This window comes from Trachurus trachurus (assembly GCF_905171665.1).
Source record: "Trachurus trachurus genome assembly, chromosome: 10".
Lineage (NCBI taxonomy): Eukaryota > Metazoa > Chordata > Actinopteri > Carangiformes > Carangidae > Trachurus > Trachurus trachurus.
Genome location: NC_139894.1, coordinates 20,319,055 through 20,346,544, shown reverse-complemented (window position 1 = coordinate 20,346,544; position 27,490 = coordinate 20,319,055). Strand labels below are relative to the sequence as shown.

Below are 27,490 nucleotides of genomic sequence, written 5' to 3'. Positions count from 1 at the left end.
CCTTGACAGTAATAAAGTTGTCACAAGCAGTTATTAAATAGTGGTGACACATGCCTAAATGTACTTTGCCTTCATCAAACATCCTTAGGCTCATTTTACTAGAAAGACTCCTGCCTGCTAGTAGGACTTTACACATACACACAGAATGGAAGAAGAAGAGAAGAACCCCTTCCTATGGTGTTTGGAGAATCATTAAACCAAATAAGATATAATTGGTATAATTGGAGTCAGAGCTGGGAATGCACTCAGTAAACACTTCATGATAAATAATGCTTTTCCCAACCAGTAATAAAACTATTATTTCTAATTTTTAATATGTCTAAATAATAAATAGGAGAAGCTGAGAATGAGTTTGCATTGAAGAAATAAAACTTGTAACAAATGTCACATTGGTATGGAGGTAGTCGTCATTTATGTAAGTCATCGTTACAGATGGTTGCAGATGATTTAATCTCATCACCCTGTCAAATACAGCAATTTGGATTTTATAAAACAACACTGTGTTATATGTCTCTCTCAGGGAAAGTAATCGACTCCAATCTCAGGAAATATCTGAGTGCCAGTCCAAAAAATTGTCGTGTAGTACAAAACTGGCAGCACTCTCAAATAAGTTAAATACTTTATTTTTTTTAATGTAAGAGGCACAACAGCAGTCACTGCTGCAGCTGTGCCTTTAGTGCTGTCAGTTTTCTCTCTTGGAAAGGCCAGTCTCTTTAAGGCTAATAACACACATACATTTGCTTACATATTGTATCATCTTCTACTTGTATCATCAGCTCACATTTGTTCTGTTTGCAATTACATTTTTGAAGAAACATTTTTTAATTCAAATGGTTACAAACAAGTTGAATAATGAATAGCTTTTTTCTTCCTTGTATAACTTGGTTCTTTAGTGAAAACAAAGACACATCTTCAACACATCCTTAATACGAACGTTGTCTTTCAGAAATGTCTGCTCTGAATCTTTTTCAGTCATGTCCCCTATATCCTGTTGGACATCATCCTAGTGTTGAGTCTCCTGAAAAACGACCTGCTTTTGGACTGTTTGAGCTTCTTCTTCCAGTCCTTGTTCTTTTTCTGGTAAACACTGTCCCAGCTGTCCTCCTCTTCATCTCCCACCCAGGGGACCCAGGCACCTCCATTCAGGAGGGGGGCGGCCCGAGGGTCCTCTGACGGATACCTCACTGGCACCGCAGTGCGGTTGTAGTACACCAGTCTGGCTAAAAGCTCTTTGACAACATCTGGTCTCTGCTCAGAAAGGTCAAAACGTTCGTAGGGGTCTCCAGAGATGTTGAAAAGCCACACTGATTTCCGGGGCCGAGTGTGGCGCTCTAGGTTCCACCAGCTGTTGGGAAAACCTGGAAGGATCTGTGGTGGAGTCCAGTCTCCATAACCAGGGTCTCCTGTCAGGAGCTTCCAGTCTCCAGCTCGGATGGATGCCTGAATGGCGGTATTCCAAATCCCATAACCTTTCTGCAGGGAGCCACTGCGTGCATGGTTATACAGAGGGTCGATGTTGTGGAGGATCTCCAACCTGGGCGACTCTTTACCTTCACTGATAGCTTCCCAAACGTTATAGCCATCCACCCCCTCGGTCAGGGAATCGTTGCCGCCTGCTAGTCCCACCAGCGTGGGATACCAGTCAGTGATGTGCACCAAGGCTCTGCTCACTCTCCTCTTCCTCCTCAGCAGAGGACTGTGGACAAACCCCAAACCCCGGATACCACCCTCCCAATAGGTGCCTTTACGCCCTCTGAGGGGCCAGTTATTGCCACCAGACAAAGGCTGGCCACCGTTGTCGGTAGAGAAGATGATCACACTGTTCTGATAGTAACCATACTTGCGGAGAGCGTATGTTATATTTCGAACTGCCTCGTCCACTACTGAGACCATCGCGGCGTACTTCCTGCGTGCCACGTTTCCCAGCCCACGGTAAGGGTAGATGTACTCCCGTGGGGACTGCAGAGGTGTGTGAACAGCTTGGAAGGAGAGGAAGATGAACAGCGGCTGGGACTGGGGATCGTGGGTTGCAAGGATCTTGCGAACTCTCTGCGTGTACAAATGGGTGGAATATTTCCCCCTCTGGTCCCAGGCGACCGACTCCCCCTCATGCAGGTCAAAGCCACACAGCCCAGGCCCGTCACAGGATTCGTAGGTGTAGTAGTTCACACTCCCCGTTAAGGAGCCAAAGTAGGTGTCAAATCCACGGCGAGTGGGCAAACACTCCTTCTTGTAGAAGCCCAGGTGCCACTTGCCGACCATGTGGGTGGAGTAGCCGAGCTCCTGCAGCCTCTGGGGCAGCGTGACCTGGTCAAAGGGAAGGCAGTTGGGCTGGCGGGGTCGGATGATGGAGTGCTGCAGGCCAGTGTGAATTTGATACCTGTAGAATTAAGGATTAAGAAAACTGTCAGTTGTGTGTTATCAATAATCAAATGAAACAGAGAGCGAGTGAGAATTACAGTAATAGGATGAAGAAAAGGACAGAATAAAGAGTTACAGATCTCTGTGAGAAATGTTTAGTAAAGCTATAATCTCATTTAGGCTGATATTATATTGTATTCCCATATCACAGTGGAATCTGATATGAATCTGACCTTTTACCCCTTTGCAGGGAAAAAACCAAATGTTTATGCTTTTTTTGTTTCACAAGTGGATACTTTAACTGAAGTTCATGCTCAGAAACAGGCTGGGACACAGTCAAAAATAAAAGTAATCTGTTTGTAGGCTATAATTCATTTATGATTTAGTTATGACTTTTTGAGGTGTGAAAAACACTATAGTCCTGATTAGGTTAAGGGCAATTCAGGGCTGTGCACGCTCTTTTCCTTTCATTCAATTATACAAAAAAAATGTAAATTCCTTCATGTTTTTAACTGAATAACTTTGGTCCAGACACAGCGAGAGGAAATGAGGACTAACCTGCCGGTGATGAGCTGACTCCTGGACGGGGTGCAGATGGGTTGGATGTAGTAGTTCTCCAGCTTCACTCCGTCCGCGGCCAGTTTATCCAGCGCCGGCGTCTTGATGTCAGAGCTGTGGTATCCGATGTCGTTGAACCCCTGGTCGTCCGTCAGGATGAAGATGATGTGTGGAGGCTGCGGGGTGGAGGACTTGTCTCCGAAAATCTGGTCGGGCTCGTTCTCCACCTGGTTGGGACTCATCATGTCCCAGGTCAGGTAGCCGAGGCTGAGCAGGCTCATCATGGAGAAACCTGTCAGAGCTGTCGTTGCCATGGTTTCTGTCACACTTTAATTATTTTTTTTTTTTTTACGAACTCAAGTATGCTATCAACAAAACATTGTGGGAAGGGGCTCGAGATGAAATTAAAATTAAAATGAAAAGTCCTCGCTGCTTCCAGTGCAGTAGGTGGATCAGTCCTAGGGCGCACTACACCTCCATCCTCACCCTCTGCACACTGTTTCAGCCTCTTTCAAAGTATTTCACTTTCCTTAGTGGTCCCATTAATCCCGCCCATTTGCCGTGCTGCCTCACTGAAATAACATCACCCCCCCACCCCCACCCCACTACCACCACCACCCAAAAACACACAGAGAAATGTTTCTACTACATCCAGGTGTTAATGGTGAGTTCACATCTCACATTAGTAGGCACCGATGATTGTGCTAAAAGAAATGTGATAATATTCTGCCATATCCTACGTGTAGCCTAATGAATGTTGTCCTGCCACGTTTTATTTTGCACCAGTCAGTGTAAAGGCATCTTGAAATGCTAAATCAACCAAAAGACTCGCATCATGCACCCTCCACTTCATTTACACTATTTCATGGTCATTAGATTTCAGTGAACCACGCTGTCAAGTTTACAAATGACTAGAAATCAGAAGAAGAAAAAAAAATCCCATCTGACCTGGTTTAGCTGTGGATGACAGAGGCTCTACAGAGAGACCCTCACTCAGAAAAACACGGTGTGTGGGGGAGATTTGAGTCTCGGGGCGCTTGTGGGGCCCTACAGACACAATCACAGACACTGTTCCCCGCTCTACTCCACTGCGCTCACAAACACCCTCTTATTATCCCTGCTGTTTTATGAGTATTGCTGACCTGAGGAAAGAGACAGAGCAGACTTCCCGGCCTCTGATAACATCTCCAACCAGGCGTCAAAGAACCACTTTACAAATCATCCAGCCAGTCAATAGAAAACAGTGGGACTTCACTGCACAGCCTCAGCCGCAGTTCCTTAGTGCTCCATCTTGTCTGTAGACCAGGGGCGTTGCTGGTCATTAAGCTCTACTGGGACACAACTCAGTCTGAACTGGCTTTGCTTTGAAGTGCACCGCCTGTATGACATTTATACTAGGGCACAGCCTCTGCTGTAGACCTTAATTATGCTGCAAACTCTCACACAGAGTCAGTGAAGGTCTGTGTAGAGTTGTAAAGGGTAGAAAAGAGTAAAAATTTTAAATAATTTAAAAAAGGGAAGTGAGCATATCACAATTTATATGGGGCAAGTAGCTACACTGCATCAGAACAGCTTGTCAGACAGTGGAACAAATTTGCAACACACTGCTGTGCATGCTGTCAAAGGTGGAGAAAAAAATTCTGGTATGTAAGTCTTTCCCCCAGGGCCTGCATGGGGCAAAGTATGTTACTGTACATGCACTCTGTAACTTCACACCATTATGCTCGGTGCATTATTATGATTCCCCACGCCTTGGGTTTGGGTTGGGCCTTTGTCAGGCTGATACTATTCTATTCAAGACACTGTTTCAAATGTGTAAGAGGCCCCAATGCACTAATATATCAGACTGTCCTCTAGTAAGAAAGCCATAGGGTGTTTGCTGAGCAGCTCATTGTGTCACATTGCTACATTATTTTTTTAAGGTGACATCTAGTGGCTGCCGTATGACAGGAACAAGGGGAGAAATTCAGTGAGGTAGCATGAAAAGTGCAAAAATCCACATTGGCTTTTGGGACGACTCAATCAGACCCAGGGTTTTAATGCAGGAGAGTGAGGTTTGATTTTCAACCAAGAAAGTATTTAACCAGTCTAACGCCAACAAAAATACATACCTAAATGGTATGAAGCTAATTTCTGTGCCCAAACGTACAACACTCATATTGATCACATGAGGAAAAAGAAAAAACAACCAATGTTGTTATAAAAAACAAAACAAAAAAACACTATTTTGTTATTTAGGCTGGAGGACTTGTAATACTTCCATCTGACCTATATGTTTCTCTTTTAACTTGCTGATGAATATTTATATTTCTCTCATCTATCCCCTATCTATCTATCTATCTATCTATCTATCTATCTATCTATCTATCTATCTATCTATCTATCTATCTATCTATCTATCTATCTATCTATCTATCTATCTATCTATCTATCTATCTATCTATCTATCTATCTATCTATCTATCTATCTCTTCATAACTTGTCACATTCAACTATAAAATTAATATCTGTTGAAAAGCTCAGGGCAGTGAGGTGCAACGCGGCCTGCACACAGTAATGAGACCTATCCAAGTCAGGAGTTGGTCAACACACTGGAAGGTAAAACATCACAACTTGCGAAATGTTGATACTGAGACTTGTGGGCATGAAGGTCACCGCACAGCCAAAGGAAGTTATGAGCCTCCCGTAAAGGGAATGAAGCTGAGGGCCAGGAATGTTTACCCAACAGCAGCGGCGGAGGCATCTCTGGAGCGGAGCTTCTGAGTTTAGGGCAGGTCAAGCCAGGAAAAAGAGAGAGAAGAAAAAATAGAGTGAGGTGCACCTGAAGTTTTACACCATCCTGTTCATTTATGTAGTTTTCCTAGAGGGAGCGGCTTGCACAGTGAAGGGCGTTCACCAAAAATCAGAGAGCTGTTGTGCAATGTGTGATTGAAAATTATTGATCATATACTGTATGTATATGATTATATAGAGAGATACTGTAAAGATTAGTATGCTAGAATAAATCTATATATATATATACTCATATCAGAGAGATAAAGATTAGTGATAATATATTAGAATAAATCCAGTTAGATAAACTCATAAATTTATTTATTGTATAGACTATAATGACTAGATAGCTTGATAAACAATTTATGAATAAGGGGTGGGAGTAAATAAGTTTTACTTCTTCCCACTCCTTTTCGGATACAAAAAAAATCAAATTATCTTTATTTTCAATTATTTTATTTTTGTTCATGTGTTGTCTTTGCAAAGTTTTTATTTGTTATGTCTGTCCATTACTGTACTATGTTTTTTTAACATGTCCGAAATAAACTAAACTAAAAACTCATTGTGCGTTTATGATGAGGGTGATGATCCCCAGTGTGTGTGTGTGTGTGTGTGTGTGTGTGTGTGTGTGTGTGTGTGTGTGTGTGTGTGTGTGTGTGTGTGTGTGTGTGTGTGTGTGTGTGTGTGTGTGTGTGTGTGTTTTGCCAGGAAAGTAAGACTCTTGCACATCTTTGTGCCGCCACACTAATAAGATGTGACTCATCTGTTTTCTGTTGGTCAGAGGTGTAACTGCCATCACTCACCTGGTCAACAACAGTTCTACTCAAAACCAACACCACAACACACACACAGACTCACACACTGACTCACACATGCGCATATATTAACAGAAGTAAGTGCCCACATACTCATCGCATACCACAGATATGTTAGAGTTGAAATAGCACATTTACCAATCCTCTTATCCTTTTTCAAACTGTCATTGGGCCAACATTAAAAATTCAACCATTAACCAAGAAATGGTTTGATGGCAGTATTTATGGGAACAGTTACCTTACAATACACCAGGAGTGGGGTTTTCTTTAAGCCGTCCAGATGTTGAACAAACACACTTGGTTTCTGGGGGTTATTTTCAGTTATTTGTTTGTCATAATTTGGATCACGCTGCCTCTCTATGTCAAAATAAAATAACCTAAAAATAATCTGCATGTTTGCTTTTTAGCATTCTTATAAACCCACAGCTGTCTACATACAGAAACAGCAGATGTCAGGGTAAAGTTAGTCACACAGCTTTAATGAACTGCTCACACTGATCCCAGATCAAATTCTCAGACTCTGACTCTACTGCTCTTTTTATCTTTTCACCTCCTTGATCACTCTCTCCTGCCATCCCAATGTAAATGTTTAAAACGATACATGGTTATATCATTTTCAGAGTGATATTTATTCAGGAAAAATTATCATTGCAAAGTGGAATTTGAAAGAGGGGATAACTGCCTTATATGAGCTACTTGGGAAAGTCTCACAGTTGTGAACATCTGTGGTGTGTTTGTTGGTTGTTCATTACTCACTTAATATATCCAATTTCCTCTAGAGCATGTGAACAACTCAGAGTGTCGTGGAACATGGTAAATTTAACGACACTTCCTTTTTTCTACTAGAACTAAATTAAAAGCGGATATATAAAAGAAACACACATACAATCAAAGTGTGGTTTCATTCAGAAGGGGTTGATTACTTGGCTCATTCTTGAAAATGGTACAAAGGCAGTCGTAGCTTTTTAACCCTTGTATAGACCCTTCATCCCTCTCCTCTCATTAAGTCCTATCAAACACACAGAAACACAGATGAACACACTCACAACATCGTCTGTTCCAACTAGGTTGTAAGATTTTTTTTTCTGAGGACCCATGAAATGTAATAATGAGTTGAAAGGGAAGCAGAGACTCCAGCTACTGCTGCTGCTGCTGCTCTGTGTCGGTCTGCACCAGATGTTGGCTTTGGCTAAAGGCAGAGGTGCTGTTACTGAATACGCCTGCTCCCCTTCGTCATGAACACTACCCCCTTTCTAGTCAACGCAGCCCTGCCAGTAAAGCTGCACATTACTCCCCCTCTTACCCCAATTTTCTAATCTGAGAAAGACTGGATGGAGGTTTTCTTTCTTCCTGTGTTACAACCCCGAGCCAAAGTCCTTACTTCAATAGAACTGTATTCAGCTTGTCGACCCTCTACTATGTACAGAAGTACCTTTGTTTCTGAGTGTGTTCAACATCCATCATCCTTGATTTGAATCTGTTATCATCTTTTCAACATCGGTTAATCAAATAAGGGGGCACTTCAGGGCAAAGGAGACTCATTATTCAGTTATTTAATTCAACAGTTCTGGCTGTTTGGCAATGTGCAACATATAGTACTTTGTTATTGATTTGATTGTATACAGTTTTAAATTGATAATTCCTGAGATTATCATAAAACTTGTTGTTGACTTGATTTGACTTGGCTTGTTCTAGCTAAAATGCAGATAATACACTCTTTGGACAATTGTAAGGCAACGTGAAAGTCCAAAGTAGTAGGCTACCTGCAGAAAAAACATTATTATTCATCTTTCCAAACATTTTTAAACTGATAGTTTGAGAAAATGAAAACAAACAGCTGTGTAACAGCATAATCAAGTATACAGTAGGCCTACCTGTTAGTGCTTCGGTTTCTCTCAGTGAACATTTCAGTAAGCCTCTCTCTATGTAGTTTACAACAAAAAAGTCACAACCTCCAACATCTATAGACATAGCTAATAATCAGGTCATTGACATACAAAGATTATAAAAGCACAGGGTTGTATTGGGATAATCCTGTGTCCTCTCTCTGTGGTCATTCTGATGTCCACACACACGTTATGTCTCACCAGGTGGGACCTCACAGGTGAGGCGATGGTCTGAGTTCCAGCTCTGGCCTCAGCCTCTGACTGTAGGTGTGTTTGACTTGGCTCTTGCGGCGCTGCAGCAGCACCTGGGCAGGAAGGCCGGGCACAACACTTCATTACTTCCCTCCAGCAGAGCCACCTGGACGGACATCTGAAAGGGACTCAGAGCAAAAACCACTATGGGACCTTGTGTGTAGGTGCATTTGACATTTCCTTGTCGTTACCTTTTTATTTAATAGACTAATCAGTTATTTGGCCTATATTGAAATAATGAGATACATATTAGAGTATATTACCTTAATCTGTTTTACATCTGTACCAGTGTGGCAGCGCTGACAGGTTGTGACATTAAAGGTCCCCAGCAATAACAAATCTCACCGGCTGTAGTTGTGGGTAATTATGTGGAGGGTGAGCACAGATGTGAGCAGCTAAATGTGTGGAAAGTTAAGTACATTTATTTCCTGTAAAACAGTCTGCCATTTACAAGTCTACCCTGAAGAAATATCACAGTCAGTTCCACAGCAACATCATCGTCATCAAAGCTGAGGGAACTTTTTCTTGTGCTCATGGATTTACAGTAATCTAGTCCTCTCTGCCTGTCGCTGTCCAGCAACTTTACCTCGATATCTAAAATGGAATTTATCACACGCTAGATTTAATCCAACATGTTTTGATGGAATGTGAGCCGAGGAAATATGACATTTCCCAGTTTGCAAATAGTTTTTCTTCCATAAAACCTTGGTGGTCTGGCCCTTCAACACTTTGAGAACGGGGAGCTGAGTCAGCCTCATAACCAGCTCCTTAGGCCAAACCGATGGTGTGTGTGGATGTGTGTTTTGGGGGAGAGGGGTTGTGCAAGATGGTGAAATCAAGCCTGGTGAGAGCCACTGAGCACTGACGCTGAGTTTGGAATACTCACTGCTTTCCTGGTTTCGCCCGATGAATGAGGCTCTTTCAAGCGTTTCGCTCCTGCTGACCCTCTGCTTACTCAATACTCTCCTCTAGTTTGACCCAAGGTCTCACCACCAGTTTCTCAGATCTACTCCCTGGCAGCCTGTTGTGCCCAGACACCTTTACCTTCCTCTCAAACCAGCCAGACAAAAAAAAAAGCGTGCTTTTATCCAAATACACCTGATCGACAGGAGACCGACCTTCCTGGCAGCTTTTGAAAGGTTTATCATTTGTTCATTTGATTGAATATTTGTGGAATGTCTGGTTCTGTGGTTGGGGGATGTTTACCCAGCATGAAGATATTTAAGAAAAGAGGAGAGTTAAAGAAACCTAAAGCTACAAGGGAACCTGCTCAAATGGCAGCCAGAAGGAACAAGAAGGGGAGGTTTATTTTAATACTAACAGGATAATACTGGTGTTATTTCCTTAAGTATGAGTCAGTGGTCTAGGTTGGCTCACTCCTTTAATTTCTCACCTTGTGGTGTCTGCATACATCACATCTGGAAATATATGTGATTGCTTTGCAAAAGAAACTATGTGCATTTGAATTTGAATTTGAATAAGTGAAAATTAAATCTTTAGAAAGGATGGGAAGCCAACCACAGACAACATGATACCTTCATTTGAATTTCCTTTCATCCCTCCATCCCTATATAATAGTCAGTTTTTAAAAGTTTTTAAAGTCAACTATGCAAGTTGCTTTTCCGCTGTTTTGCTAACTCTCCTCCATGTATATAGTTTTTAATGGAGCCGGTGAGAAAGCATTCCATGGAGCGGTGGATAACGTTATATCATATACGCATTACAATGTGTATATTTGTGTAGTCTTATCTGTCATAAACAAGAGATTATGGGTGACAGGGCGCCTTTGTGTCACGGTGCTGCTGTGACAAGAGCTGGGACATCGGGTCGGTGGCGCTGATCATGCAATGTTGGTTTTTGGCCAAGAAGATGCAAGGCAGAGAGCCTCCATTCTCCCTGTAACAAGTTACAAAAATAAATGTATTTAACCATCACAATTACTCTGAAGCTGTTTAATTAATATGTTGCATAGTTCCTCTTTAACTTGCCTTTGTTTTGATAGTGGACGGAAACTGGGGCACTTGGAATAATCCTTGCCATCACTCACAACCATGTACTTCGCAAAGTAGGCCTATTTGTAATAAGCTATGCTTTTTAGTAGATTGTTGGCATCCAGGACACAGGTTTATTCTGAAACCTGTCAGTTTAAAACGTGTAGGGCTATTTAAAAATCTTAAGACTACTAATTACGGAAACAAACGAAATTCTGGAAATAAACATAAATACAAAATCTAAATTTTAATAAACTCTTTTCACTTTCACTAAAGGCAGATGGTGTAATTCATTCTCAGTAGTGCAGAATCATCAGAAACTTTGAAAGCCATGCTTTAGGATGTCTATAGGCTATCCATATTGTCAAAGAGACAGATCAGATCACTAAACTTCAGGGATAACAGCCCAGTGCTTCCCATTTGATTTCTTCCCGTCAAATGGTTTTGCCCCTGGGTAAATTACCTCAGAGACTGGTCCAAATCATAGGGAGTGGTGACTTGTCTGATAGATTTCCTTCCTTGGAGAGGATGTGAAACTAAGCTGAAACTGCGCTAAAATTGAGCAAAATCGTAGGAAAGTTAGAGGGAAATTGAAAGCAAAGCGATGGAAAGAGAGAGGGTCTTTGTTGGTTGGTATGACTGGGGCAGTAATGGCTCCAACATGTCATCCCCCCCGCTTCAAACTCTGTGAAAACATGTCTACAAGTTGAATATGCATTAACAGATACTGACCTGAAATTTCCAAACTCTCCAGTGGAGGTTAACACAACTGTAAATGATTGTACTATTTCATATTGGCCGGTAAATGCTTTATTTTAAGAGAAACTATGAAGCATGAGGCTAAATTCTGGTTGTTTTATGACGGTACTACAGCTCCCGTGGTGCATTGCGGGGGTGAAAGGAACGACTTCCTGAGTTCGGAGTTCGACCGTGCTAACGTGCGTGTTTCAGTGGAGTAGCGGCAACTAAGTGAAGAATGTGGTCAGATTTGATATGAAAATACTCTCGGCGGGAACTGTAGCGTGTCTGTGTGTCGTCGTCCTCGAGTGTCGGACATGTCTGTGAACACGTCAAAGCACGAGCTGAACCATTTGATCTACCGCCATCTGAAGGAGCATGGTTTCCACTCAGCTGCTGAGGAGCTGGAGAAGCACAGCCCACAGGTCAACACACACACACACACACACACTCACTCTCACTCTCTCACACACACACATGCTTGACAGTGAGGTAGCCTACTTTAGTTTAGGACGTTTATACAAAGTATCTGGTTTATATTAAGTGTCCATGCTGCAGCACTTTGCAACAGTGTTTCAATGCTACAGTAGTAGTGTGACAAATGCTACAACCATGTGACCCCTCTGCTCTGTACGTGAACACTGTGTTGACCTATTGCTTACTAATAAAAGTAGGCTATTGTCAAGTGTTGCATCTAAAGCCTCCATTTATTTTCATGGAATACTGATGATATTAAACGTATTATTGATAGAGTATTGTACCAGGGTTACTTTAAAGTTAACTTCCATCTATAATCCCTGGTCACAGATAAAACAGAGAGAAGTAGCCTAAACAAAACAGACAGAACAAGAAATATGATATCCCACTATTATGGTTAAATTATTAAATGGCACTTAATGGTAATAGTAATTGGTTTAGCAATCATGTTTAACAACAGACTAGTTTATGCATTCACGTGATATTAGAACTTAATTACATTTATAAATAAAATGTCCAAATAAAGTTTTTGTTATACTCAAGGAGACATTTGGCATTCACTCAGAATGTGATATCAAGATTGTTTCCTATTTATTTAGATCTACAGTATCTGACAAAGTGTCTTATCAGTTTATATTGAAAGATTTGTGTTGGTTTTGTTTTTTGTATGCAGGGGGAGACAACAAATTCTGCCTCATTACTGGAAATCTATAGTTCATGGTTAAAGTGAGTGTGATTTCTTACTAGCCTACTTTTTTCCCCACAAGTCAACCACCTTCATCTCACAAGAAGACCTCTCTGTAATGACATACAACATATTGTTTTAATTCCTGACAGGGGCTCTAAAAAGAAAAAGCAGACAAAGAAATCTGACTCAGCTAAGCACAAGTCTGAAGAACAAGGAGCGACTGCAACTAAAGGTATGAGCAATTGTGACTAAAGTTGGTGCTGAACTGTTTGTTTCCAACCTAATAAACTGACTAAATACCAATAACTAACAAAGTCTGAGATACTGACTAAAACATCTTTATTGCCTTGGGTTGACAAGGTTTTTCCAGTAAAAAAAAAAAAAAAGTGAAACTCTCTTAGAAGGTTTTCTCCACCTGATTTATCGTTGCTCTTAACTTAACTCAAAATTGGGTGTTATGCAGGGTTGTTCTGGATTTTCAAATTTGCATTCATTCATTCATTAGTTATTTGAAAGTTTGGGATAGCTGCTGAATTTCTTTCAGTAGGATTAAAACTTAATCTGTCACTGGATAATTAAAGCAGATATCAGCTTCACGGCCGTTTCGGCTAATGCTGCGTTCAAGGCAGGCTTTTGAAACCGTAAGTTACAGCTTCAAGTCACAACTACGACTTGGTAGCGTTCCAGGTAACCCGTAGCTCGTGTTTTTACCATCCTGTTGTCTGTGAAAGTTCCCTATAACGGCCACTCGTAACTTCCGACCCGTGAACTCGTACCAGATCGAACTGGTATGACTTCACAGGAAGGAAAAACACAAAGTACGAGTTTCTTTGAACGCACCATGAGTTAGCAGCCCCCGCCCTTGTCAGGCATCAATTGGTCCTCGTGCTACGTCACCACATTCACGCGCATCCCTTGGCTGCACACACAGCCCTTCATGCCGTTCTCTCTCCTCATTGGATAACACTTGTATCCCACAAGGAAAATTTTCTCCTCGGGTTACAGCAGAGCAGAGTGACGGAGAGACTCGTGTTTAGGCTGAAATACTTCATGTAAGTGATTGCTGACGGAAAATAGGACTATTTAGGACTTATATTAACAAAAACATTCCACTGATATCTGCTTTAAGAGTCTGTTGGATATTTTTTTAACCCTACACTTTCTGTATCTAGCTTCACCAAAGAAAAAGAGTGATAAACCAGGGAAAAAAACAGACCCACAAAAAAAGAAGGTGAGTTTCTTGTTGTTTTAATTTTATTTAATGTGTCTTTTTTTTAATGTACTGAGGAAACTGCTTTCTATTTTAATTTTTAGGCTGTGCCAGCAAAAAGGAAAAACAGTGAAGGAAAATCTCCAGAAGATGTCACTAAGGCGAAGAAATCAAAGACCCAAACAAAGGACAAAGTTGTAGCCGCTGGTGAAGATGATGCAGACTCTGACAGCAGTCTGGATGTGGAGAAATGGAAGAAACTAGTCCTGCAGTTAACAGGTGTGTGCGTAGGGGTAAGGGGGTGTTATGAAGTGCGTTTCAAAGTAATTAAGAATTTTATTTTATGCCAAAATACATACAGTAGTTAGATATAAAGCTCCAAATGAGAGGGAAAGTGAGTGGTGTCTTTTGGGGAGATTTTCCCGCTGGAAAGAGACAGAATGAACAGTGGAGAAAGTTAAGAGGTGTGGAAAATGCAGGAAATGGTGGGAGATGAAAAGACAGGGAGCGCTGGGTTCTCTCACTTAAAGGGAGAAAGACAACCACCAGACCAGACAGGACATCACCACCCATGAACAACCTTGCAATGGAAAACAGTGATTTCATACAAACAGAGTTGTGTACGGTACCGTTGTGGTTGCTATTGATGTTTCCTTTTAGACATTTGTGCCACATTACCATGTTTGTTCAATGTCTTTACTTTATTTACTCTGTCCACAGAGGAGGACCTGAGCAAGATGGAGACCATCAACGCTCTGAACTCCACGACACCACAGCCCAAGAAAGCAAGAGTGAGAAAACCCCGGGCGAAGCCTCCCGCAAAAACTGCCACTCCCATTCCTAATAATGGGACTGTTGAAAAGAATGAACAGGTGGAGGAGAAAGCTGCAACAGCCACGCCAGCAAAGAACAGCAAAAACAAGAAGGGCAGTCCCAAAAAGACTGCACCTGTGACCCCCTCCGCCACTCCGAGCAAAGAGCAAAACACCAACGCTGCAGAGACCACACCGGCTGCAACCACTCTCTCTCCTTCAAAACAGACACCAGTGAAAGAGAAAAGGAAAGCTGTGACTCCTAGTAAGGAAAATAATGATGAGACGACACCTGAGCCTAAGAGGAAGAGGAAAAAGGAGATAAAAGAGCACAGCGCTGAAGGGAATGCACATGAAACTAGTGATGATGGAAAGGAAAAAGAGAGTAAAGAGGAGAAGAGGAAAAAGCAAGAGTGTGTTGGTAAACCTGTGGAGGAGGAGGAGAAGAAGAAGAAGAAGAAGACAAAGGAAGCTAAGGGAGATAGCAAAATAAATGAAACTGGAGAGGAAACAGAAAACGGGGACGTTCATAATGAGGACGTTTCAGAACCAGTATTACAGGAAAAGAAACACAAGAAAAAGAAGAAGAAAAAGGAGAAATCTGAGGAATCTGAGGAAAATCCAGAGAAGTTAGCTGATGAAGTACAAGAAAATACAGAGCAGGTAGCTGAAGAAAAGAAAGCAAAGAAAAAGAACAAGGAAGCTGTCAGTAGTGAAGAAAATTCAGAGCTATTGGTTAAAGAAAAAAAAGCAAAGAAAAAGAAAAAGGAATCTCCCAACGAGGAAAACTCAGAGCAGATAGTTGAAGAAAAGAAAAAGAAAAAAAAGGACAGAGCTGATCACAATGAGATGTCAGAGGAGATTGTAGAAGAAACTTTGATATTAAAGGAAAAAAAGAAAACGGAGAGCGGTGACAGAGAGGAGGAGCCTCAAGAGAAAAGGAAGAAGAAGAAAAAAGAGTCGTCACTGGAAAACAGTTCAGCTGAAACGGAGCCAGAACCTCCGTTCGAACCCGAGACGCCGTGTCCTCCATCGGGGAAGAAGAAAAGTAAGTGCCGACTGTAACTAAATGCTAAAAGTTTTCTTTTTATATAGTATGATTTGTTTTCACATTTTCATTTGTCTTCATCTCAGAGAAGAGCAAACTGAAATCAGCCGAGATCCCAGAAACGCCTGCAGCTTCGGTCCAGGACGCCGTCGCCACAGCAACGGAAATGCTCCAAACACCCTCCAGCCACAAAAAGGTACCACAATACTGTACAGATACGGATATGTTACAGATTTATGTCCCTGCTTGAAAAGCGGTTTCACTGCTCAATGATGATTCTTCTAAGTTCATTTGTTAATTTTCTGTAATTCCTCGCAGAAAAAGAAATCCTCCAAGACTCACGAAGAAGAATGAATCAAGTCAACATGTCCCTCCAAACTGTTTCTAATCATATTTTAATGGTTAAAAGATTTTGTTTAAAACTGTAAAGGTGGATTGTTTTTTCTATTTTTGGTACATTTTTATCTTTTTGTTTTGTTTTGTGTTTACATGCTGAATATCGCAAACTGCGACAGCTTTCTTTTTTTACTGTTTTGTATAGTTATTGAAAAATAATTATTTGCATGATTATGTAAAAGACATTTAATTGCTTATTTCGGGAATATCCTCTTGGGATATAGTATGTAAAATTAAGCCACTATGAAGATGTGTCTCTTGAGCTCATTCTACCTCAGTCATGAGTTCTTCCCTTGATCACTCACCACAGGTCAGATTTGATAGTGATTCATAGGCTACAGAATAATGAAAATTAATATTGTCTTAACTACTGTTTCATGTGCGTTAAAATTGGCAAAGATTTTGTGGGGGGAGGGGGGGTTCAAATTCACTAAAATAATATTGAAACAGTTTTGATAGCCTTTAAAGTTTTAAAGCAAACGTTTTAAATGTTTGATAAAGCTTTTATACACTGTACATTGTGCTTTTAATACAAATTAAATGTTATAGTTTTTTTAATACCCTGTCTGAAATCCATGGATTTATACAATCAACTCACTGACTTGTACAGTATTGTTACCATTTACTGCTATTTGTTAAAAGTTGTTTCCCCTTTTGTATAAATGGACCTTTAAAACTGAACTGGCTGAAACAATATGTTAAATCCCCTAAATGAATGTGGCACATATTCTCTCAAGGTATATTTCACAAATGGGTGATACAGAGTTTATAGGGTTTATAGCTTTGGCTATGAGATCAAATAATGCATTTCCCTAAGTGTGATACAGAGAAAGATGAGCATCTCTTTAGCCCAATTCCAATCCGACCCCTCACGGACTCACTGACTTAGAGGCGCGTTCACGGGAAGTCCGTGAGTGTGTGAGGGCTGTTCCGTTGTCAGATCATCAAGTCAGTGAGTCAGTGAATGAGCCCTTTCTGCCCCCTTACCGTAAGTCAGCACCGATGCTGACTTTGGGTAGGGGAATTACCCACAGTTCATAGCGTTGTGAAGTCAAACCATAACACAGGGGATGCCGTCGGAACGCAAGTGTTAAAACAAAAAGAAATTAACGTGAGTAGTCAGAGAGAGCTCCGCCAGTCTCTTTATTGTTAATGGACAGGAGCCAAAAAAAAGGAATAGCCTACATAAAAAGAAAAGAAGAAGTTTACTGTCAGTGTTAACGTGCAGTTTGTGATTATTGATGATGATTTGATCAGATCTGATCCAGGAATATTTTGTTTTGAGTCCGCCTCCCTCGCACACCTTGTGCGTATTGAAATTACAGTAAATTTATCGAGTTAAAAACATTTTGTTGTCAAGGTAACGTGTGGTGAGAGTGTGTAAGTGCTGTTCCATTCATGTTTACAGAATCTGGACCCTCACAGACTCTCACACTCTGTCACTTAGAGCTGACGTCACTTTAGTCAGTGAGGGTTCAGGGCTTGAGTCTTTAGGGGGCGGATTGGAATTGGGGGTTTGACTCATGCTCTCATACCAGAGGTTAACATCACCCTGGTTCTCAGACAAAAAAAGCAATGCAGCTTTTACATTTATTTATTTTATATTATTGCAGTTTATAATACTTACACCTTTAATCCAGAGTGAATACTTCTCAAAGAAACACAACATTCATAATTTCCACTTCCAAATTCAATCATCAGAAGTAAAATTATTATTATTATTATTTAATTCTTTGTAAGTAGGCTACTGTAATACAAAATTTACTAACAGAATCATTTCCAATACAAATTGTACATTAAAACTAAGAGTGTATTATAACACAGTAATGACGAAAAACGATGAAAAAAAAGGAAGGTAAATAAATACAAACATGACATAGAGTCAATACAATACATAAATCAATAGTTTCCTTTTTTGGGGTCTGATGAAGGGAAAGATCAAATATTGATATAAACGTGCATTTTTAGATTTTATTCTTTAATCACAAAATCTAGAGAGCTAGGGGGAAATGGGGTAACATTTAGAAATTTACATTTGTGTATGAAATATTTTGCAGAAAGTTGGTACTACACTGGTCGCATGACTTTAACGTCATCACTACGACACAACTGGCAACCCATGCTTTCATCTGTGGTGTGTTTACCTTATCGATCCATGGTTTACCTCTTTTCCAAATGTGTTTCCTCTTATATTGAAATGGTTTGTAAAAGCACAAGTAGGCCTACAAATAAAGATAACGGCAGTTAAAATGGACTGTAGATCAATTTCCGTGTTTGTCGTAATGCCGTCCACATAACAACTAAAACACGTAGCCTACAAGAAACAGGGTGGCATAACATGACAGGGTTTGTATTGTATTTGACTCTAACTTATATTAAACACCATAAAGAAAAGACAGCGTATTTGCTGTCGTAGTTTATGTTGCATATTCAAATTTGAAAGATAATTTTGAAAATCTTTAGCAAAGGAAACTTGTGTTACGACTTCCTGTTTTTAAAAGTAATTTCCGGGTATCCTCACTGCTGCACCAGCACAACAGCTACAACAGTAACATCCTCCACTATGCAATAATAAGTCATTATTACGATTAAAATAGGCTACCGACAATGTGGAGGCTAAACAAAGTTCGCCACAAAGCCGGACGACAAGGAGACAACCTGCAGGAGTTCAAGTTCAAGAGGCGAGAGCACGAGAAAGGTAAAACTGAACAAACATTTACATGTGGCATGAAAACGACTAACTGAGGGTTAACGATAAAAAATAATAATAATAATAATAAAGAGAGTCATTAGTTTGATGGTTCAGTCAGCAATGCATAGCCTACTATAAACTAATGGATCACAATTCAGAAGCCAGCGAAGATATATGATGTGTTAGCGCACATTTGTAGTTCGTTACATCTTGGTCATGGACGGATTATATGAGACAACGCGCTCCTGAGCACAAAACATGTTGGCAAGAGACACAAAACTGACGTTGTTGTTGTGAATTTAGGTGGTGTTGTGTCTCTGTGAAGCTGTTGTGTGCAGCCACTCTGTCCTTCAGCGGTCCCTGTGGTTGTTGTGTCAGTGTACATGGTTTTTCTCTGAATAGTTATTTAGTCATTGTTGCATTCCTCTGTGGTCAGTTTGCGTCCCCTGTAGGCGTTGTTGCTTCTTAAGGTTGTAACTTTATTTTGTTTATAGTTGTTATGGGTTTGCTTTGCCTTCTTGTCACTTTATGTTTCGATTGACATGTGTGACAGGTTATTTTTCTGCATCCTGATCGGTAAAGCATCCTTTGATCTTCATCTATTATAACGGCACCAATTGTTATGTTTGTGAATCCCAGGAAAAAAGGTTACCCATGAAAAAGACCTCTCCCCTGAAATAGATTCATGTAGAACAGGTTCAAGATGGCGCTGGTATAGACTATAGCTATAAAGTCACAATGCTGAAAATAAGTAATGTGATATTTTCCACATTTGAATGCTGTAGCATTGAGGCAGGCCCGCAGAGACAGACAGCTTGTGAGCAAGAGACTCCTGCTGAACGAAGATGAGGAGCAGCCGGAGGCCACCATGGACACCACCTCAGGAGAGCAGGTGAGTGGCAGATGTTGTGACAGATAATTAGTTAGTAGGTCCAATGAATGAAATGGTGGATCTTCATAATTAAACCTATTCAACATTTTCCCCAGGACGTGACCAGTTTGTTCCAGAGACTCCAACACAGCGGCCCTGAGAAGGAGACCCTCATGAAGGACCTGAGTAAAGCTCTCCGTGACCCATCAGCACAGCTCACCTTCATCAAGTACGGTGGCGTCGCCACTCGCCACAGCAGATGAATTGCAACAGCACTGTCACTGTTTATATCTCTTGTCAGTCATGTGTCACATCTGTCTGTGATCGTAGGCAGCAGAACAGCATGCACCTGCTGGTCGGCCTGCTCACCGGCTCTAATGCCCAGTGCCGCCTACATGCCGCTCGCTGTCTCCATGAGCTGTCTCACTCTCCTCACACCGAGGTGGCCCCGGTCTGTCTGCCCGCCACGCCGTACCTGCTCACCTACCTGTCCGGCCAAAGCACCAAGTTCACTGTGAGTACCTACTCATACCAGGCAGTGTGTGATATCTCACCTAAATCTAGACAAGAGTTCTGACTTTGTGTCTTTCATGTGTACGCAGGAGCTGTGTCTCTACACACTGGGTAATTTATGTCCTGACTGCGATGTTGTGAAAGAAAAACTCCTGGCCCAGGGAATAATACCAGCTCTGGCCAGCTGTATGGAGGTAATCTAACAATCATCTATCAGTCTTTATTTAAAGTGTTAGAATCAACACTATAGTGCATGAGGCAAACGCACCTCAGCTTTACCGATATCTTCACAGTGCCTTTATCAGAATACGTTGGTAAAAAAATCTGAAGCACAAATCCCTGACTTGGTACCACACAAGGTCAAATGTAATATTATTATTAGTATGTCTGTGTGTCCAGAACCAGAGACACAACCTAGCTGTGGTGGAAGCCGTGGGGTTCACCCTCTCTCAGCTTCTCCAGGCCAAAGATGCTGCTGCAGAGAAAATAATCACGTAAGCACTTAAACTTAACACTGTTCGCTCTTCAAATATTTAAGTCTTCTTTTGTAAATTTGCTTCTGATATTAGACACATTCCTCAGATGTGAAATGATTCTCTTCTTTCTCTGAAGGATGGTCCTCTCCTCCAGTTTACCGGCGCACTTGTTATCAGTCCTGACTCCTGACCCAAAGTTTGGCCTGGCACCTGCTATTGAGTGTGCATGGTGTCTGCACTACCTGGCTTGCAAGTGAGAACTGTAGGATATTCTCAGCAGTGTCAACATGTCTGTTATATTTACACACTACACTGTCATCAAATGTAATTACTTCACTAACTGTGTAATGACGATCTGTCTCTCCTCTGGTCTTATCTTACATGAAGCGTCCAGGGCAACAGAGAGCTGTTGGCCCGTGGTGCCCTGCTACAGTGCAGTTCCCTGTTAGTGTCACTTGGTGGTGCTGTCGCTGAAGGAAACAAAGAAGAGGGAATTGAGCTGGTAAGAACGGATCAAAGACTGTATGCTGCTGTCAGTGTGTTTTTGTGTTTGTTGTTGTCTGAATGTTTTTGGTCCTCTGTTCTCAGCTTGTCTGTCCTTTGCTGCGATGTGTGGGAAACCTCCTGTCCCTCTGCCCGGTGGACAGCCTCCACACTCAACCGGTTGACTTCCAGCTTGTGGTTGCCGTGTGTGCACTTCTTCAGGCCTACATACACAGCCAGCCAGCCTTGGCCAGAGAAAGCGCCTGGGTCCTCAACAACCTCACAGGTTAGACTGATCTGTTATATGTATGTTGTATACCTGTCATATAATCAGCATCATCATTACTGATACATCACTCAGACAGTTTGAGGTGAATGTTTATTAACAGGATTCTTGGAACTTGTGCAAAAAAACTAAATAAATCTTACTTGAATTACACTCTCTGTTGAAGGAGACTTTGACATGAGTGACACATTTGTGTTTAGTTTTTATTTTTTTTTGTTATATAGGCGTTTTATTATTCAAGATTAAAGATTCAAGAAGTTTATTTATCACTCAGATGTACAAGTACATACATTGTGAAAAGCTTGAGTTGGGGAGGGGGGGGGGGGGGGGGGGGGTGCTCCACAATATGCATAAATAAATTAAAAAGAGACAGTAAATAAATAGTAATACTAAAACCTATCTAAAAGGTTTAAAAGGTTTAAAGGAAAGTTAAAAGAGTCCAGACCAGCTTTCAAGGCCGCAACAAGAGTCCATGTATTTATGTGTATGTATTTATCTGGTGTGATGTGAATCGTTCCAATGTTATTCCCATCACTCTCTGTTCCAGCTCACTCTGGGGCTTTCTGCTCGGCTCTGCTGACTCACAACTTGGTCCCTGGTCTGATTCAGCTTCTGTCTTTCTCACAAGGCATCAATACAATGGTCAGTTCAAGCTAGGATCACACTTTGATATTATTGCTCTTGTAGTTTGTCACAGTCGTAGTGGCAGACAACGACTGAATCTGAACTGTGTCCTCAGATCCTCAGGGTTTTAGCAAATATCGCCCACAAGAACAAGGAGTCCTGCGTGCAGCTGGCCCAGCTGGGATTGCTTCCTACACTCTGTGCGACACTTAAAATGGCCGACCAGGAAATGGTGACCCTGAGTCTGGAGGTCCTCTTCATGCTGGTTGTTAGCAGGCCACAGGTAGGCAAAGCGATGACGCTGCTCAGTAGAGATAACCAAACAAGTTTCTTTTTTTTTTTAAACTCTTAGCAACTGTATTCGTCAGGTCTTTTACCAGTGATGTCTGTCTCTCCTTCAGTTGGCAGTTGAGTTTGTAAGGCACGGTGGGGTCTCGCTGTTGGAGGCCATTCAGTACAACAGTGAAGGAGAGATGAGGCAACGGGCAGCATACCTCTTGGAGCATCACCTACTGCCATACTCAGGCGACTGCACAGTAAAGACTCTTGTATACAGTAGTTTGCTGTTTGCTGTTTGTTTTAATTCATTCAGAATTTAAAAAACGACTCATTTGATTTGTTGTGTTGCAGGTGGACAACCTCCCACGTTCCTGAGGCAGCCAAGAGGGATCGTTTACACCTGTGAGAGGTACAGTGTGTCACCAGACGCAGACACAGTGAGGACACACCTGAGGAAACAGGACAACTTGGTTCTGTTTTGACCTGTGTACGTGTCTGAAAAATACCGACAGACCGAAGTTTTTAATAAGATGCAATATGATGTGTTTTTACTGATGGTTATCAGTGAGTTTCTAAAGGGTATGTGTTTTTGATACCTCTAGTTTTACACTCATTCATAAACCTTTACATGAAACGGTATTTATATTCAGATTAGGTCTGAGTTCATCTTTTTTAATGTTGCATTTCGTGCCACCATGAGAGACACATCAACAGGAGGGACAGAAGACTGAAGATTATTTTTTTTATTTTTGCACATGAAGGTCTCATCTGCCTGGAAAACACCCACTGTATGTGTAAACTGCAGAGGACTGACCATTATGAACTGACTGTTAATACAGAGCAAGGATTGTGAGAAACACTGTTTTGTGATATAGACAAATATTGTGTGTTTTTAGCCAATAATTTATTAAATGAACATTCATGAATTAATAAACGTGAGCTTCATAACAAACGTGACAGTTGTTTTTATGAGTACAAGGGTATGTGGGTGAGGTTTTTTAAAATTTAGTTTACTAATAATATGTTCATATATGTATACATAATTAAACCAAAATATTATAACCATGTGCATTTGAAGCAAAAATCACTGGTTATTGAAGCACCCACACAGAGATGGAGACGGTCATGATATTTTGGCTCATTAGTGTGTAATACGATACACTTGATTCTGTCAAATATTGTACAAGTCCAGGATCTGTTTATCATCACCTCTGGTATATTTATATTATGATTGTTAAATCATTTATGCATGCTAAATCATTTTACTCAAAACACTTAATCAAGAACTGTGTTACAGCAAGATAAAATGAAAGTCTAGCACTAGCTTCACAAATATTAATAGATGTCATAAGTTCATTTTTGTATTAGTTTCAATTTTAAACATTTGAAGTTTAAAACATTACTTCTTACTTACTATCACAGGGATTCAATACATTTCAGCAGAATTGGCTTTGCCCAAATTGAACCATCAGAGCAGCACACAGATCTCAGTGGGATTTCATCTTGCTTCAGTGTCTGAGTGGACACTGCAGTGTTGTCCAAGAGCCTCAGCCTGCAACTCCCAAACAAAGTTTCCAGCTCCTCCCCTCAATGACAAAAAAATAGAAGAAAGTTCTCAAATTTCCTCATTTCCTTTCTCCACCCACAACATTCGCCTCCCGTGATCTTACACACTGTTTCTCTACATAAAACAAGGTGGGTCACTGTTTTTGTTCCTATCTCCCCGCATTCTTGTAGATTATGCATGCAGCTGGTATCTTGAGTTGTTCGGCATCAGCATCACAACTATTCTCTAGTAGTACTGGTCCCTGTATCTATAGTGGTAGAAAACATTAATCTGGTTTGATTTGTTCTTTTTTTTTTTCTCTCCTCCCACAGCAAAACACAGCATACAGTTGCCTGGAAATGGAGAGCACTGAGCCAAGAATTAGAGAGCGAACAAAACAACAAGATGGTAATCCAGAGGCAGACAATGCGCTGCTGATGTCAAGCAAGCCTCTCCACCGCTTCGTCCGGAAAGAACCCAGAACTCTTGGGGTAACACATCAAACAATGCAGAGACACAGATACAAGCTGGTGCCCAGTTACAGGAAATTGTGCTGTCTTACAATGAGAAACTAAAAAGAAACTGCAAGAATCCATACTTCTTCCATCTCCTCCTTAGATTGTCGTTCTGATCTTTGGGTGTGCAGAGTTCCTGATGGGATTTCAGCTGGCCACTGAAAGCAAGCTTACATCTTGTCAAATCTACATCCCTTTCTGGCAGGGATTTCTGGTACATACAACACGTACAACATGTGACTGCTCAGCGCTGACATGCAGAAAATTGAGAAATGTTGTACTTGATGTTTACTAATGAGAACTTAAAGTGTTAAATCAGAGTGTGGCACCTAATATTTCCCTGTAAACTGGAGAGCTTAATGAATGAATGAATGAATGTATTTATAGGACAGATTTAATTTGGTACCTACAGAGATCACTATGAGTTCCTTGGAAATAGTGATACTTAGGATCAAGTAGAAGTTTACATTTTAATAAACTAACAATCTGTTTTTAATTAACTTTTGTTTTGTTTTTAAGTTCATCATTTGTGGAAACCTGTCTATCTACACTGAGATACATCCATCCAAGAAGATGGTAAGCATCTTTGTGGGTTTTATGTTTTATTTGTAGATTTTAATTTCATGTGGTCACTTTCATGCAGTCCGTCCTTCTCAATAACCTGTTTAACTCACTTTCCCAGGTAACTGTGTGTTTGGCCATGTATGTGGTTTCCCTCTTGGGAGCCGTGGTCTCTTTTTGCTACAGGATTTACTGCATCACCTATTATATTATTATGATCAGGAGGGCAGCAAAATACGAAACAGAGCCGTACTGGACCTACAACAGAATGGTGAGTTGCAGCATTTGTTATTTTATTTTGCCTAAATTAAATAGATTACATGTTTCACTGTGTATGAATATCTCCTCTCATTTTATATTACCTCAGGGGCAGCTTTTGGCTGTTGAAGGCTTACTGTTCACCTCCTCGCTGTGTGTGTCAGCGCTTCTCTTCTTCTTGTGTGTCATTGCCCATTTGGCACTGAGATCCCCACGCACTCAGGTAATCCTACTTTTTTTTTTTTTTTTAGGGATGTATTTCTTCAGACTGGTATAGAAGCTCCAGAAAACAACATGAACAAAGAAGTAAATTAGGACAAATCCTCTTGAAAAAGACTGAACAACTAAGAAAAAATAAAACAAATGAACTTGAATTTAATGAGACTACCTCATGATAAATCAGAACAATATCTCGCTTCTTTGTCAGTCATCATATTATTGCCTCCTTGTTTCCCTCGCCCTTAACCAGCCTCCTTAATATCTTACAGATTATTGTCCAGCACATCTCAGCTCCTCCACAGAGTGACACAGCAGCAAACTAAGATCAGTCTCCTCAGTTTATTTTTTTCTCAGTTTGTTTTCCTGTTGTTCATCTAGCACATAAAAGGAACATGTCACAATCCTGTACAGTGTATTACATTTGAATGTTGCACCACCTTGTGGCCGTAGTCACACAGCCAGCTTTTTAGTTACCGTAACGAAATAGGAGTTTTTGTAAAAGTTGTCTGGGAATGAAAGTACACTTTGAATCAAAGCCCCTTGCACATTGTATATCACCTGATTTTAATGTATACTTTACTAACAATAATGAAACAGAATTTTATGCAGAAGATGTTAGGGAGAGAAAGTAATTTTTGTCATCTGATTTACGTGCACTTATTAAGGGAAGATAGTAGCTACTAGTAGCTACTTTTATCTAATAAAAGCTTATGTGTGGGTCATAGTTGACACTTGATTGTGTTATGATAACATTATTCGCAGTGCACAGCAGACTTTAAATCAAAGCCTCAAGACTTGCACGTTGCATTTTTTCTAATCTTACTAACAATAATGTAAATGTTAGATAACACTGATATAGACAGACGTCAGAAGTGCTTCTAAATTTGGGGGTATATTGTGTGTCTGCTCCACAATCTCACAACCTACAAGAAATGCAGTTTTTATTCTTGACAAACCCAATCAGTTAGAATTTTAATGATATGTGCATTGTTTTGTGTCAAGCTTTTATTGTGACTTAACCTGTTTTGGCAGCTTGTGATTGTAATGTGATCCACTGTACACTGCACATTCAGCTAATAACATTAACACTGTGTCTTTGAATGTATGAATATATGTGATTCTTTTGGTTACGGGGCAGCACATCCACCTGTGACTGCTACTTTAGCAAAATTCAAAACAACAACATTAACTATGTTTGAACACTTTATCTTGTAGCTTCATTGCAGATGAACTGGTACTATAAATATATCCACAGCTTAGCCTTTGATCTGATGTGCATGTTCATATAATTCACCATATTCATCTACAGTACATAACTATGATATAAGGGCCTGCCTGGAAACCTGTCGCAATCTCCCTATCATTGTGTGAAAAACAGATGTGGACAGAGACCACTCAGCTTTTAGTCGTATTTGATGTTAATGATGTTATTTGTTGAAATAAACAATAAAGCATTGCTCCGATTAATGGTCAATGGTCAGTTACTCACATCTAAATGTTTCTGCATAGACTGCACTTGTGCATAGGCAACTATATTCAAGTCAGACCTCACAGACAGTCCACGGGTTAGTTGTAGGTTATTAAACAGCAGCTGTCTCCCAGAGTTTGTGCCTGCATAACACTTTCACCACTTCTCAAGTTAGCCATTAAATAGTCACATCACACATCTTCTTGTCTTTATGGTGAGACACTCATTTACCTCCGATACCATGTTAAATACGAAAGTACTAATTCTGCTAGTCATTAAAACTTAAAGCAATGTGTATATCAGATTCTTTGTCTAGGTTTACCAGATATGGAGGATAGAAATGAGGACTGGGTCCCATCACTGGACTGTGTCTTTAAATGTTTTCAGTATTGCCTCACAGCTGTTTTGTAAGACTATTGCCATCAACTTTGCCCCATTTTTTTAAACTCCCTTTTGTTTTAATCGGTAAACGAATGCATTTTGTACCATGTGGCAAACAGCATGGCAATTTTAACCTCTGCATGCAACATGCGTCATCTGTTGTGAAAGAGGGGTCACCTTATAGTTGAGGTCAATTTGGATGAGTTGTGCAGCTGTGCACGTTTGAGGTTACTGCATGCTCCGACAATGTATTAGCCAATGTAGTGATCCTAAAACTTTCCCCAGGCTAAGACAAACATGAAGCCTCAAAACAG

General features: G+C 40.7%; 4 protein-coding genes across 8 annotated transcripts; 3 read left to right on the top strand and 1 right to left on the bottom strand.

Annotated features, from left to right (window-relative positions):
* Positions 1–981: 981 nt before the first annotated feature.
* On the bottom strand, positions 982–3,239 carry LOC310992195 (arylsulfatase I-like; the record flags this gene model as incomplete). Its single annotated transcript, XM_083980212.1, has 2 exons — positions 2,920–3,239; positions 982–2,380 (listed from the first exon to the last, which is right to left on the bottom strand). The coding sequence occupies exons 1-2, from the start codon at positions 3,231–3,233 to the stop codon at positions 982–984; spliced, it is 1,713 nt and encodes a 570-aa protein (XP_083836338.1). The 5' UTR covers positions 3,234–3,239.
* Positions 3,240–11,563: 8,324 nt separating this feature from the next.
* On the top strand, positions 11,564–16,488 carry LOC310993071 (uncharacterized protein). Its single transcript, XM_083981337.1, has 8 exons — positions 11,564–11,798; positions 12,524–12,576; positions 12,688–12,770; positions 13,711–13,769; positions 13,853–14,027; positions 14,469–15,608; positions 15,695–15,804; positions 15,927–16,488. The coding sequence occupies exons 1-8, from the start codon at positions 11,691–11,693 to the stop codon at positions 15,960–15,962; spliced, it is 1,764 nt and encodes a 587-aa protein (XP_083837463.1). The 5' UTR covers positions 11,564–11,690; the 3' UTR covers positions 15,963–16,488.
* A 2,040-nt stretch (positions 16,489–18,528) lies between these two features.
* Positions 18,529–23,174, top strand: tmco6 (transmembrane and coiled-coil domains 6). 2 transcript variants are annotated; one of them, XM_083980352.1, is made up of 13 exons: positions 18,529–18,702; positions 19,482–19,588; positions 19,684–19,796; positions 19,898–20,081; positions 20,170–20,274; positions 20,480–20,574; positions 20,693–20,809; positions 20,944–21,058; positions 21,145–21,325; positions 21,873–21,967; positions 22,065–22,232; positions 22,351–22,485; positions 22,580–23,174. In XM_083980352.1, the coding sequence occupies exons 1-13, from the start codon at positions 18,612–18,614 to the stop codon at positions 22,601–22,603; spliced, it is 1,530 nt and encodes a 509-aa protein (XP_083836478.1). In that variant the 5' UTR covers positions 18,529–18,611; the 3' UTR covers positions 22,604–23,174. The 2 variants fall into 2 exon arrangements, with proteins under 2 accessions (XP_083836478.1, XP_083836477.1); XM_083980351.1 differs by having other exon boundaries at positions 22,351–23,174.
* Positions 23,175–23,883: 709 nt separating this feature from the next.
* LOC310992662 (uncharacterized protein) lies at positions 23,884–27,460 on the top strand. 4 transcript variants are annotated; one of them, XR_014595706.1, is made up of 7 exons: positions 23,884–23,923; positions 24,107–24,265; positions 24,393–24,503; positions 24,809–24,865; positions 25,073–25,121; positions 25,218–25,331; positions 25,597–27,460. XR_014595706.1 is itself a non-coding variant. In XM_083980789.1 (7 exons), the coding sequence occupies exons 2-7, from the start codon at positions 24,134–24,136 to the stop codon at positions 25,648–25,650; spliced, it is 618 nt and encodes a 205-aa protein (XP_083836915.1). In that variant the 5' UTR covers positions 23,884–23,923; positions 24,107–24,133; the 3' UTR covers positions 25,651–27,460. The 4 variants fall into 4 exon arrangements, 2 of the variants coding, with proteins under 2 accessions (XP_083836915.1, XP_083836916.1); XR_014595707.1 differs by having other exon boundaries at positions 25,037–25,121; XM_083980789.1 differs by having other exon boundaries at positions 24,972–25,121.
* Positions 27,461–27,490: the final 30 nt, after the last annotated feature.